This window comes from Neodiprion virginianus, chromosome 4 (assembly GCF_021901495.1).
Source record: "Neodiprion virginianus isolate iyNeoVirg1 chromosome 4, iyNeoVirg1.1, whole genome shotgun sequence".
Classification (NCBI taxonomy): Eukaryota; Metazoa; Arthropoda; class Insecta; order Hymenoptera; family Diprionidae; genus Neodiprion; species Neodiprion virginianus.
The window spans coordinates 7,719,244-7,733,432 of NC_060880.1; the positions used below are offsets into that span (position 1 = coordinate 7,719,244).

At 37.0% G+C, this 14,189-nt stretch overlaps 1 protein-coding gene across 5 annotated transcripts; it reads left to right on the plus strand.

Annotated features, from left to right (window-relative positions):
- Positions 1-509: 509 nt before the first annotated feature.
- LOC124302585 (vascular endothelial growth factor receptor 1-like) lies at positions 510-12,199 on the plus strand. Of its 5 annotated transcripts, none has more exons than XM_046758888.1 (18): positions 510-524; positions 928-1,056; positions 2,759-2,886; positions 3,006-3,192; positions 3,909-4,033; positions 4,404-4,557; positions 4,779-4,924; positions 5,211-5,391; positions 5,561-5,690; positions 6,757-6,962; positions 7,054-7,220; positions 7,353-7,494; positions 10,293-10,427; positions 10,550-10,717; positions 10,806-10,945; positions 11,104-11,266; positions 11,343-11,449; positions 11,519-12,199. In XM_046758888.1, exons 2-18 carry the CDS (start codon positions 999-1,001, stop codon positions 11,639-11,641), a joined length of 2,460 nt encoding a protein of 819 aa, XP_046614844.1. In that variant the 5' UTR covers positions 510-524; positions 928-998; the 3' UTR covers positions 11,642-12,199. The 5 variants fall into 5 exon arrangements, with proteins under 5 accessions (XP_046614844.1, XP_046614845.1, XP_046614846.1 ...); XM_046758889.1 differs by lacking the exon at positions 510-524 and having other exon boundaries at positions 841-1,056; positions 11,519-11,668; positions 11,744-12,199; XM_046758890.1 differs by lacking the exon at positions 510-524 and having other exon boundaries at positions 841-1,056; positions 11,519-11,668; positions 11,801-12,199.
- The last annotated feature ends 1,990 nt before the right edge of the window (positions 12,200-14,189 follow it).

The window sequence follows — 14,189 nt, forward strand, 5'->3', positions numbered from 1 at the left end:
CTTTCACAATCATACCACAAGTATATTTCTTCATTATTTCTATTTCAGATTACTCAAGTTTTGAAACTCACCCTAAGCAACATTAAAAGCAAATTGAAAAAGCAGTATTTACCGAATTTCAAATCCTTCGCCTACGTTATCCAGTTGAAGACTCCCGAAAGAAACGAAAAAAACACCGCTATATGTCAGCAAGATGTTTTAATCGTAAGAGTAGATGCACTATGTACAATAATGCACGTACGTGGAGGTCTTATTTTTTTGCGAAAGAATAAAGAAATCTCGAATGTAAATGTAGTGCTCTCACGGTACGGTGCTGATGCCGAAATGTAGTAAGAAATATGAAATAAAACGCCACAAGGAATGTAATTTTTCTACTTTCTGCAGCTTAGCAATCACTGCTCATAGGCTATGACTCACAATCACATGCGAACCCGCTGTTTCCTGATTTTGTAGAAGTCCCACAAGACCACAACCGTTACGACAGAGTCAGAACAGTTTTTTGAGCATTACTAAACCATAAAAGGGTAGGTAATATGTTTGTTACATTCTTCTGAACATACAATGAACGAAAATCCTAAACGGGCAATTGCTTGTGGATTGAGAACGCGATGATGAATAAATTCATCTGTGATAAATAAATCGTGAAACTGACGATCAGTATGTGTACTCACAGACAAATATTGAATTGTCGCAATGTGAACAAGATTGTTTGTCCCCTCGATTTCTCAATGAGAGAGAGAGGGGGAATGAGGATAATTGAACAAAATACTTATCGCATCGGAGAGTTTTAATGAGATAAGTTTCATCCGTTTCTTGTTATATAATATGACGAGCATTTTGTATCAGAATCATTAAGCCATGACAACTTGTGGTATAAGCGTGCGTTGTGATTTCTTCGGGGTTAAATCGAAATCGCACTGTTACCAGACTGTTTTGCCAGAAGAGAAATCAATTTCGATTTTGTACCTGATCCTGTGAAACAAAATCATTGGCACAACATGGATCGCATCACTTTGACGTTCTTGGTTGTTTTCATCGTCTCAGGACTGCGTGAAGGTAAGATTGCGAACCACACTGCATATGCTGAAAGACATTTTTGTTACTCTTGTCTTTTGGTTTTCTGTTACGTACCGTACGGAGGAAACTGTAAAGTACGTAGTTACAGTAGCGCTCAAAAGTATTTTGACAAAGATATTAATTGAGTTAATTACATGCAAGAATAAACTACAAAAATCAATAATATTATTTGTTGAAACAAATTCGATGTTCTAAATAATTTTTAAAAATTAACTCTCCATTACTCGAAAATAAAGTTAAAATAAATAAAAGTAAGAAAAACGATTGGTTAAAGTAATAACGAATTTCATATTATCAAAATACTTTTGAGCGCTACTGTACATATTTTTGGTCATCGTGCTAGATCGACTACTCTGCAGGTGGGAGAAAATGTCTGACATATTTTCAAATAAAATTACGATATATTAGATTGGAAACTGACAAATTCTGAAGAAAGTTTATCCAATCTGAGCGCTTTTACATTCTTTGCATACGCTCAGAGATGTGATGGATATTTTATCAACCGTTTTCAGATATCAACGTGAGATTGCACGGAAAAGTTAAAATCGGAACTATTTTAACGTTGCTCAACTACTTCTAGAATATCTCTTTCACTTATTCTTCAATATGCCATGATATTGGGAATATGAATGTTATCTTTTTGGTGTCATGTAAATTTTCGATCCGCAGGTCTTGTGTGGACAGTCAGGAAAAACAATAAAATACTTCATTTTCTTGCCGATTATGTATTGTTTAGTTTAAATGATTACGTTTTCTTTCGAGATTTTGAGACAGACTTATGAATCATTTATCCGCTAGCCTTTGGAAGCGATGTAATTTAGTGTATACATATATGTCTCAGCGTTTAAGAAATCTAAAAATTTCGACGTAGTATTTTATTGAAACCTTTTCATCAAAATAAATCGCCAGTTTGATGAAAAAAAATATTCGCCCAACCGAGCTTAACTGATATTTCTTCATTTTCTACAAAAAGCCTAATAATTTGAAACTATTTTAGTATTGAACAATCCAGATGTATTATTTCGTACTGATCTATAATGCCTGAAATTTGGAAATTTCAACTTTTTGAGGATGAAAACTACATGCTGAAATTACAATCATTGGTGAAGATACTGAAATTAAAAAAAACATGAACATACTGCATGACGAATGAACTACTTTTTTTACAGTGGAATTTTATTAGATGTGGCAGTTGACGTCTGAAGTTCGCCACAGAACTTTTTATCATCACCCATAATTATGTGACGCAGAATGACTCGGGCTTACTGTCAGTTGATTGACCACTTAAAATTTCCTCACATGCTGCTGCCAGGAAACCACCGTCTACTTCCTTCCTGTACATTTATGAGTGATAAGACGTATTGCAAACTACGTGTCGACTACCTCATCAAAGCTGCGACATGTAGTTTAACCTTGCTGGTTGAAGAAAAAACCAATGAAACATCCACTGGACATTCTGGCATGATATTTTTTTTAAGATGGCAACGTTTCCTCCGTACTGGAACAAACATAGTTTGCAAATCGCAATATCAGTAATTTGAATAGAGAACACTTTTGATGATACTTACATGTAGAAATGTCGGTAATACACGTCGGTCCTGTGAATGTTACCTCTTTTACCAATAGAATTGGTATGCTTACCATAAATCTAATCATTCCGTATCTACGTGTACTCATGTAGGCGTTGCAGCACGAAAACCAACGATAAGTTCCAACGCGAAAGATGGCATGATCCAAGAAGGAAATGAGCTGAGAATATTCTGTGAGGGTGACGGCAAGCTCCATTTTTCAGTAATGGACGTTCCATCGGCAAGTATCAATTCTAACCAACTTGCCTATACGCGCGCTGATATTTCGATAACGCTGTGGAAAAACTACAAGTATCTATCTGCCACTAATACCTTTACTCTTACCTTTAGACCTTACAGGATGAAGATTCGTGCAATCATAATATAAATTACGGTCCGAATAACGCCTCCTTCGTTTGCCATAATGCAACTAAAAGCGATACGAGATGGTATGCTTGTGCGGAGGAGGGTATCGTAATCCGTAACACCGACCAAACTATCGAACACCCTGACGAAGACATCGCTTGGATTCATATCTACGTAAATTGTAAGCAAGATTTTTTCCGTTTAAATATTACATTTTTTTCGCGCCTAGTTGATGAAACAAGTAAAACTGTACAAAAAGATTAACGTATTCAATTCTTACATGTATTGTTTGGAAATCAGTACGACCAGCTGTAATCTGAAATACACATATCGCAGTGTAATATTCAACGACGAGTGGGAATCAATGGATGGATGAATGAATGATTTTCTTTTCAAATAATTTATACTCACATCTTATTTTTTTACAATTATACATCCTTAATTTATTTATTTATTCGGTACGAGAACGAATGTTCTTTCAGTTGAACGTACTTATGATTTATATTGAAATTGACGATTTGCTCGTGAGATTAAAAAAGTCGATAGTTCCTTCAACGTACGTATAAATTGTAATGAAACAAATCGTCACGAGACAATGCTTACAGAAAAGGCAGAGACGTGTGTTTTATACCCGTTAGGATGGCAAAAGAAAAAAAAAAACGTTAGAAACGTGTCCATCTTCCAATCAAACGACTTGTGATAAATATCAACTTGATTTCTGTAGTGATTGTGTTGGCGACGCTGATTTTCATAAAAAATTTATTACTTCTCACTTTTCAATTTTTCTGTGTTATTTCTCCATTTTTAAACATTTATTTAGAACAAGTTCTATTTTTTTACATAAATCAACCTTCTTCCATCGATAAAAAACTGTTAAATTTACCCTATTTATTCTAGCTACGGAACCGTTTGCCCAAATGGCCACGGGCAGAGAGTTACCAGTAACGACAAGAGGCCCAGTAGTCTTTCCATGTCGGACAACGTCACCTCATTGGATTGTGATGGCTCATACACGCAACGAAGTAAGTGAATGTGCACTCAAAATCAATGGTGCAATTTTCATAGTCGCACTCAAAGAGATCCCTAATAAAAATAACCATATTTTAGTACAGCGATAGGATATATTTTCCTTGTATGCAAGCAAAATTAACAACATTGACGCCAGAAAATAGTTGACTTGACTATGAAAAATGGTGTTATGAACTACACAAACCGTTAAATTTTACACCATTTTGAGTAACAAGGCTTGCGATATCACTTTTCTCAACGTAAACCTAGGAAACTAACAGTCAATTTGACATAAAATAGGCGGTATCAATCTTTTGAAAATTTGAAATTACAAATTAATAATATCAGCGTAACAATTTTTAAAAATTTGTATCAAATTCGAAGAACTTGACGGGACGCTTCGATCCAAAAATCGGGTTCATTGCGACGGGAGATCTAAATTACCTGGTTAATCAGGAAATTAATTGTTCCGTAATCAACGAACCCAGGGCATTACGTGATATGAAGTCAGTTTCGTATCGTCTCGCCGATGAGGAAGGTAAGCCAAACTTTTTATTGTCTCAGACCTCATTACGTGGAGATGTTGTACTGAAATATATTAACGGTATTTCTAATAAAGCATTTCAAACATTCTTTATCTCACACTCATTTACGATCAAATTGTATTCGTATAATTTGGACCATAGTATTTAAGGAGTAAACAAGTTAGGTTACTGCAAGTGGTTGGTTGTTGCAACAATAATTTTTTGTCGTATGCAGATGATTTTCCGATGCCCAAACCAGAGATTGATAAAATCGCGTTACACCACATGGTGTGGGGAAGGGATCAAAATATAAATTGCACAATCACCGGACCTTATTCTCAAAATCTTATACTTCAATGGAAAGCCCCAGAATCAGTCCATGTAAGTACTCAACAACGCTGTTACAGTAATGAACCCCATGCATATTTGTAAAATTCCGGCCGTATATTTATTCAGTGGAAGAATTCAACGTTTATTGTAACTGAGGAACAATACGAATTATACTACCTAATATTGTACGCCGCTGACACAATATCTATAAAGAGAAATATATCTTCGTGATAATGGCACTCCATTTAATTTCAAGTCTAGCTGTACATGCACATAATTGTTGCATAGATTTATTCAGTGTGCTGATCAGAAAAATGTGATAACAATGACATTCCAGCATCAGCGGCTAATGATAACCGAGACCACAACGTATGCAGCTGATCCTATGTATACATCTTATATTTCCATGCTGACAATTAAGAATGTGACGGAAAATGATGGCGGTAGCTACACTTGTTTCGTACAAAAATTTTCCGATGATGGTGAAGCAGCAGACACGTGTGATATTAAGTTTTGGGGTAAGCATCACAATCGTCAACGCTGGCTGTACATACTACAAAGTGAGACCGAAATCGTATTGTCAGGTCTTTAGGTATGATGTAGTGTTTCGATCGGTCTGCACAGAAGAGATCGTTTACATATTCTACAGAATAATGCATTAATGCATGCCTAATTTTTCAATCGCAGATCCGAACCACTTTTTTGTCGACGTAAGGATGGTTGAAGGTGACGATTATCGATCGATTGTAGGAAAAGAGGGAAAGACTTCCAGATGGAATATTAAGATTGACGCATATCCCGAATACTCGCTGCACTGGTGAGCGTTCATTCTATATAATTGAACAGTTCCGTATTTGCTTTCTCTAATAAGTCGAGACAATCGATCAGAAAAATTGTAGTTCTTGTAAAATTATATTGTGTGAGTAAATAAAAAATAATAAGGATAGTTATTCCACGTCACAGTGCACACATGTGGGGAAAACATTCCCATCGATATTTCTAAATTTCACAAGAGTTAGTGAATGTGTTGCCACCGAAAGATTTCCTCCAATTTTCTTAAATTTTAGTGTCAGTATTTTTGGAGTTACACTTGAACGGAAATTTGTAAAAAAAACAAACGGCTGAGCACTCATATCTCTGGACTTGCTTAGCGCACAGGTCCCAGATGTCGCTAATTTTAAAGCTAATAAAATTTCCCCTCGGACATGTACATCTATTTCCCTTCATTGTAAGGAAACCCTTTTTTTATTGGTATAAATATTTGGATGGATTTTTTACTACGACCTGCATGAACGCAAATTCTAAAAAAAAAAAAATACATAAACACGTTCCTCGTTTAATATCAATTGATGAAAATGAACTGCGCATGCGCGAGTTTCATCGGCTGTTCATGCAGGCTGGCGATCCCGAGTTTTAGCTGTCAAACTATTTCAGACGGGGATGCAGTTGATACGAATTTTCGAGGTTAGAATCTCAAATAATTGAGGTAGTGACTCGGAAAGGTTTGGGAAGTATTTGTTATTGGGTCGGAAAGTCGATTCTTCAAAGAACGGTCGGAATTTGATGCTTATGCTCTTTGAAAATTCAAATGTACACATTTTGCGTATGTTGGCTCGCGTGCATCGCAGACAAAAATATCGCTGCGGGAAGATTTCGCCGACCAATGAGATTGAATTACTTGGCGCATGCGCGGTTGATTTTCAAGCTTCAAGAGATTGTCCCGGTATGCGGTATGTAGAACACAGCAGTGGCCACGGCTCGTATTCGTATGGACACCGTTTCCCGTAGGGCTGCATGACATCTTTGCAGAGATAGTAAAGGATCATTTCACAGTTTAAATGTTGTCACTCTAAAGCGGAAAACGTTACGTTGGTTTTATGCAGGTACAAGAATATTGGTGAAAAAACCACGGAAATCGATTTCAAGAATAGCAGCAAATACTCGGTCAGCGACACCTTCCGGATCGACGGAAGGCTAAACCACCTTTTCGAAATACATAAATCGGACGTGTACGATAACGGCGAATATGTCATTCGCGTGAGAACGAAACATGACACGAGTGAAATAAATCTTCACTTGACAATTGATGGTAAGATATTTTCTATCGTACATTTCCAATCGTACAATTGAGTATGTTTGTTCACGTCATCGCTGTACTAATTACTTCTCATACTTCTTAGCCCCGCCGGTTCCCAAAATTATTCCATCCTTGACATACGTTGCACCGGGCCAGTCGACAAATTTTCTCTGCATGACGGTCAGTCATCCGTTGGCAAACGTGACGTGGAGTTATATGGAATTGCCTAACTATCCATCACTGAATGGAAATAGGTCTGCATCTCTTTTGGTAAGTACTTATAAATCTTTCTGGTTGATTTCAGATTTCCTCGAGATTCATGTATACTCACTAATAGCCCTACGAATACTTATTCCACTGCGTTTGACGTACGCAATACTTAAATACGTATTTACCACTTAGGATTTTGGGGAATTTGCAAACCACGATCCGGTGACTTCGGTGTCGCATTTGAACATAAAGGTTAACGACACAGGACATCTGACATGCAGAAGCTGCAACTATATTAGCTGTGTTGAAGATACCAAATTAATCTCCGTTTCTGGTATGTTCCTTACATTATATGTATCGCAGAATCTACTCTGGTTATTGAACATAGACTGATAGTATCATGATTCTCTCGAGAATCATTCGACTAACTGATTTCCAAGATTTGAAACGCTTCGAATTGAATATTATTGGAATCTGGCATTTCTAACAAAAGATGGTATAGATACCTCAGAACAGTCTAGGGAAACAAACATATTGTTACAAAAAATGGATTTGAAGTTTGGTACAGTGAACGACAGATTTTTTTTTTTATATTCACGTCTTATTTGCAGCTTCACCTGAAAAACATGTTTAATTTTTACACGACTGCTCTCACGCGAGGTTTGAGAGGGAAGAAGAAGGAAATCAAGTAGCGGAAATTCAAAGTTATATCCGAAGTACGATGTATCGATCATGGATGATAAGTCAAAATTGCAAAGCGAGAAGTTGCGACTTTCTTCAAGCTTTATTGCGTACTAACAGTTTAATACGCCCCCTCAATAAAGCTTTTTACTTTCCTTTCCAGCCAATTCCATTCACATAAGACGTATATATTTCTGTTACAGTTACTTTGCGCCCCCTGAATCTTGAGAACTTTTTAGTTTAACCCTCTTTCTACTTACATGATTTAACAGGAATTTCATTTTATTTGCACAAATATTTTTTCAGCGTAGGTTTAAATCCTTAACGAACTTTTCGAATTTTACTTTTGGTAGTGGCTTCGTAAATAGCCCAGCTGTTTGATCTGCTGACCTGACATACAATAAGATTATAACACCCTCCTCGAAAGCCGCAGGCTTCGACTGTTGCTGAACTCGAAGCTATGCACTCAGCTTCTATTGACGATCAGCCAACACTTTGCTGCTTGCGAGATAACCAAGCAACTATGCAATTGCACAACTATATCGCAAAGTTTTATTCACATATCTGAGTATTCGCTTTAGCGCCATGTACATAGCCATTATTGGCATAATTTTAGTATCCGCTTAAATACGTTACGCTAGTGCATAAGTATGGTTTTATTGCCAGTACAGCGTACATAACGCAGCCTATTATTTGTCGACATTTTGTCTCTAGTATCGGATAGCTTATATCTGGTTTAATGATCTGAAACTTATTTTCCATGGGTGTTGACATGGATTTAGAATCCTGCATACCAAATTTATTTAAAATTTGTTTGAAACAGACTGCTCGCGTCAACTCAGTAATTCCCTTTCGAACGTTTTGTGTAACGCGTATTCCTAAATAGTTCGATACCAGACCTAGATCACTTGTCTCAGATATATTTCTCAAGTATGTTTTCAACTCACAGATTTCTTCATTTCTTGTGACAACAACGAGAATGTCAATCTGCAAACAATAGCAGATATGTTTTTGAGACAGAATTACATTTTGTATAAAAGCAAAAATCATTTTGAGAACGAATAAAACCTCTTTTTGTTATTATTTTGTCAAACTTGGAATTCCAATATTTTGGAGATTTCTTCGAACCATAAATAAATTTGTTTAATTTACAAAGAATGTTATGTTTGTTCTCAATATAAATGGGCATATATATACTTTTTCATTTATCTCGCCATATAGAAAAACGCTTTTAGCATCCATGTGATACATTGGTAAACTTAATCTATTTCCTATAGCTATTATGATTCTAATGGTTGTTATTTCTGCAACCGATGCATACTCCTCTACTATCTATTATTTGGTTTTTTTTTTTGTTTATTGGAGTAGGTACTACAGTCCAAGTTTTGTTTTTACATAATGCACTCAATTTAGTGTTCATTGTTTCTTTCCACTTTTCGGAGTGGATGCTTTGATTTGCTTATCCACATGTCATTGGTTCATTTAGTACACTTACGAAGCTTGTTTCGTAATCGGTATACCTTTTAGGTTTTGTGATTTTACGTTTTTCCGGCTCACCAATTGTCGTAGTATTCAAATCTACTTGAGACTCACTTGAATCATTACTTTCACTAAACACTTCGTGGCACTCCTCGAAGACGCTGTTCCCTGATCGGTGATCAAATTTGTCGTCTTCTTGGTTACTCTCTTCGTATTCTGGTTCTAAACTTACTTATGTGATGACCCTGATGCTCTGACTCTGGAGTGGTACAGATTCCCACACCGCAACGAAAAATTTTCCCAACAGCGACGTTAACACCTTTGTTATGATCATCCGCTCTGAAACTACTTCTTCCAGCTGAGCTATTTTTCACCATATTTTTTCCAGTTTCCCGGAAAAGACGGATACCTGATGACCTTCGCATTTTAGAGAGAAGAATTTCGTTTGCTCAAGGTGTAGGGTTGTTGCCGATTTCCACTCGTAGACTGACATCAATTTACTCCACATTTCCAGAGTTGAATTGTTGGTTATTACATTTACAATAAGCCTTTCCTGTGTGTAATTCTTGGTGCCTTGCCATCCATGGATATTCCAGTCTTGGTATCGTTCGGGACTCGAGTAATCCCATAGCTTGCAAATTCACTGTTATATGAAACTTTCACACACTCCAATTACTGCTCCCCTCGAGTTTCATGCCCCTGTTGACATATATCTACCCTAGAAGCTTTGTCTTCGGTTGCAAAAATTTGTGAAATACAGAATCTTCGCTGACAGTGACTTTTTGCCATCTGACAACAGACTTATGCAAGATTTCGAATAATGTATGTGAGACCTGCAGCCAAATGCGGAAGTAGAAACGTCTGCCTTGGTACGTTACTCCATTCAATTTGGCCAGGAAATTAGATGATGAAGTACCAAAGTATACTATTATCAAAAAACAAAATAATTTCATCAATTTGTGGTTGTTTCAGACGTCAACGCGTCGTTCGCTATAATGCCTCTTGAATCTGTCGCGGAAGGTGATAGCATCAATATCACGTGTGGTATTTCAAGTTATCTTAATTTTAGTAGCGATGAGATTCTTAAATGGAACGTTAATCGTTCGGGTAAATATGACTTTGTTTGATTTTTCATCATAATATTTAGTCAAGCCTGCTTCTTCGAATGAAGTCAGTAACAGTACGAATATCAACATGAATCCGTGAAGTACATAAATATATTTTTGTAGATCTTGAAACAGGAAGAATGAGAGTTTTGAAAAAGAAAACAAAATTTACGCATCTTTCAATACTTCAAATAAGCAGAGTGACTCGATTGGACGATGGGATTTACATTTGTGATGTTCTCAACAAGAGTAAGGGCTTCAAGCCCCAGGCATATAACTTGTCGGTGGCGGGTATGTAAAATTACTTTGATCATGGCTTGAAAAGAATTTATACTCGAATCAACTTAAATGAATTGCTTCTGTTTTTTGACTGTTTCAGCTGGGCGTAAACCAAAAATATACGAATGGAATATGAACACTTCTCAGTCAGTAATTGACACTGGCAAAAAACGAAAAGACGACGTAATTCTCATATGCTTAGCTGACGGAATGCCAAAACCAGAAATCACCTGGTTGAAGGTAACGTAATGCACAGTGCATTTTAAACTTGTTGATATTATCTTCGTCGAAGTCTTGCAAAATATTAATGAATATGTGTACTATAACATTACGGAAGTATTAGGAATGTCTTTGTCAACTACCACGAGAAATGTGTGCTTTTTTCTGCCAAAATGTAGGATAACAAGTCACTGCCGAAACACAATGGGTACAAAATTTCGCAAGACAAATCTGAGCTCCAGATGCGATACCTTCTCGAGCAAGATAGTGGACGATACACGTGTCGAGTTGTGAATCGTTTTGGCAGCGATGAAAGATCCGTGGATATTGTAGTGAATGAAGGTAAACTTATGCAATACCTATTACGAATATGATGTATTCAATCTTCGACAATTATTTCGACCTATAACAATTGTAGTATTTTCAGGACGAAGTCACATAATTCATCTTGGGTTGATCTGCGGGCTTGTCATAATTATTGTCATAATCATTGCTTGCATGGGACTTAAAGCGAACCGTAAGAGAGTGAGTATCAAAAGAATGAATGAAACCGCTGTTCCGTGGAGAAATATTAATCTTGTGCATGTTTCATAGCTTTGGAGTAAGAAGCTGCTCAAGGCAGGATCAGTTTATTTTGTGAAAAAGACGGTCGAATGCCGAGACCCCAAGTTGAACATCGATGATCAAGCCAAGTTATTATCTGAAGATAAGAAATAAGAATTCCTCGAGAAAACTTGAAACTTGGTACGTACATTCGACTGTCTCAACTGAAGTGGCATACCTATGGAATATATGTATTTCTATGATATTTTATTATAGTTTAACAGGCAAGCAAGTGAGAAATATATAATATGCTTTTCATTAACCAAAATATAGAATAACAAGTCACTGTCAAAAAACCATAAGTACGATATTTTGCAATACAAATCTAAACTCCGTATACGATACTTTGTCGAGCAAAATGGTGGACATCACACGTGTCAAGCGGTGATTCGTGTTGAATATTGATGGATATTTTAGTCAGGCCCGTATTTACGCCCAGATCAACAAGGCCCTGGCCTAGGGGTGGCGGCGATGCGGGGATCAGCCGTTATTCCCCCTGAATTATTCTTATTTTTCTTTTCATGCTTGTTCTATTTATGTATATGAATGTAATGATTTTTTGAAAAAGCATTTAACAATAGATTCCGTTAATTAATCTAGAAACCAAGCGAATATACAAATTTGTCATAGAAATTTTTAAATAATTTTCTACAATAAAGATTTAAAAGCGAAGATGGGAGTTTATTTCTTACTGTATTCCATCTTGTACAATAGGTATTTTAGACGGATCACCCGTACCTCGAATGTACAAAATTTGAACATCGTTCTTTTTGTCGTTTCTAGTAGCTGGTTTTGAATGAACATCGTTTTTTTTTTTTTTTTTTGTTCTTTATCGTTTTTCACGGGAGACGTGCCCATTTGGTATGCAAATATCCTGTTTTATTGTGACAACTTGTGCCGACTGCGAAAGGTCAAGCGGGAAGAAAGATGTTTGAATTGCCAAAGGTATGTGCACCTTGCTGACTTTAATTATGAAACGAAATTTATCAAGAAGAAAAATGCATTTACGTGGAATTCACTCTGACTAAATTAGAGAAACCCGAAGGTATTACGATTTCACAGGCGTTACACATTATCGAAGCATAAGTTTTATTGAAAATGAGTTAAATTTATGCGAGAATACAATTGTCATTTGAAAAAATACAATATGTTAGTATTGGACCAGTGAAAATAAGTTCACTTTTACTCGTTTCCACACCACCGCATTTGCCAAAAATCAGCGAAAAGATTAATAAAATGGGCACTCGACGCACTCAGGCGAAAGTAGACATCACTGAAACCTGACGGTACACAAAACAATGAAAACTCGGATTCTATTCGACACGTGCTCGATGTATTCCACAACTTCAATATTCCTAATTATTCCAAAGAATTTTCATTGGCTCTCTCGATCTTGAATTTTTTTAGGCATAGAATCGAAACTTTGTTTTAGCTAGTCGCAAGTGAAGTATCTATGTTGAGTACAGAAGCAGAATTGTTTTCGAACAGTGTTCGTATGAAAAAAATTCAGAGTCACGGTAATACATCACGAATGCGCTAATTTGGATTCAGAAGAAATGGATGCTCCATATACATGACAGTATTGTACGGAGTGTCCTAATTGAAAGTCCTGAAAAGGTGATTGTTGGCGATTTGTTTTTGAGAAAGAACAAAGCTTCTTAAAACTTCGAGTGGATTTTAACACACATTTAAAAAGTACGAGCAAAAATTTGTATCATTCAACTGTCGCAGAACGGCAGCGTTATTAGCTGACCCGTTAACTGAAGAATACATCTTTAGTCAACGGCTGACCATCGAAGGGCCAAGCCACTTGAGTCTGGAATCGGCAGGGGAGATAAAGTGCGTATTTCTTGTCTGAAATGTAAACACTAAAATCATTATACATCATATCATATCATTGTACATCATACATCATACATCGTACATAGTTTTAAAGTTCGAAACCAAAGTTTGGATGTTCGCATGTTCGGATGTTCAGAAAGTAACGTCACACAACATTTTTTCTCTCTTGACGTCATCGATCTGAAATCAGCTAGCCGAATTCCTCAGTCTGGAAACAACCGCGCTGTACAGCAGACGTATGAGAATCGCGCTCCGCAGATTTCGAGTACCAGGTTCTCTATCTCCTGGATCCTGCGCTCCGGGTCCGCTACCTAGTGAAACTCGACTTCCAGGACAAGCGCACCGTGGTTCCTGGGCTCCAGGTTCACTACCTGGTGAAACTCGACTTCCAGGACAAGGGCTCCGTGGTTCCTGGGCTCCAGGTCCACTACCTGGTGAAACTCGACTTCCAGGACAAGCGCACTGTGATTTCTGCGCTTCAGGTACGCAATCTGGGAAAACTCGACTTCCAGTACAAGCGCTCCGTGGTTCCTGGGCTCCAGGTCCACTACCTGGTGAAACTTGACTTCCAGGACAAGCGCTCCGGGGTTCCTGTTTAATGTTTACAATGAATTATTTCAATTCATATTTCGCGCAAGCCCAAATTCAGTAGCTGTCAGTGCGCTAATAATATTTAGACAATTTTTTATAATTTTCTCATAATCTTCTTGGTAAAATGTGTCGATACAAAAATTATACCAATCCTTACAGAATATTTTGGATGTGTTCTAATGCTGAAAATATTTATTGGTATGCGAGGCATAACCCGAGGTCGTTGGCG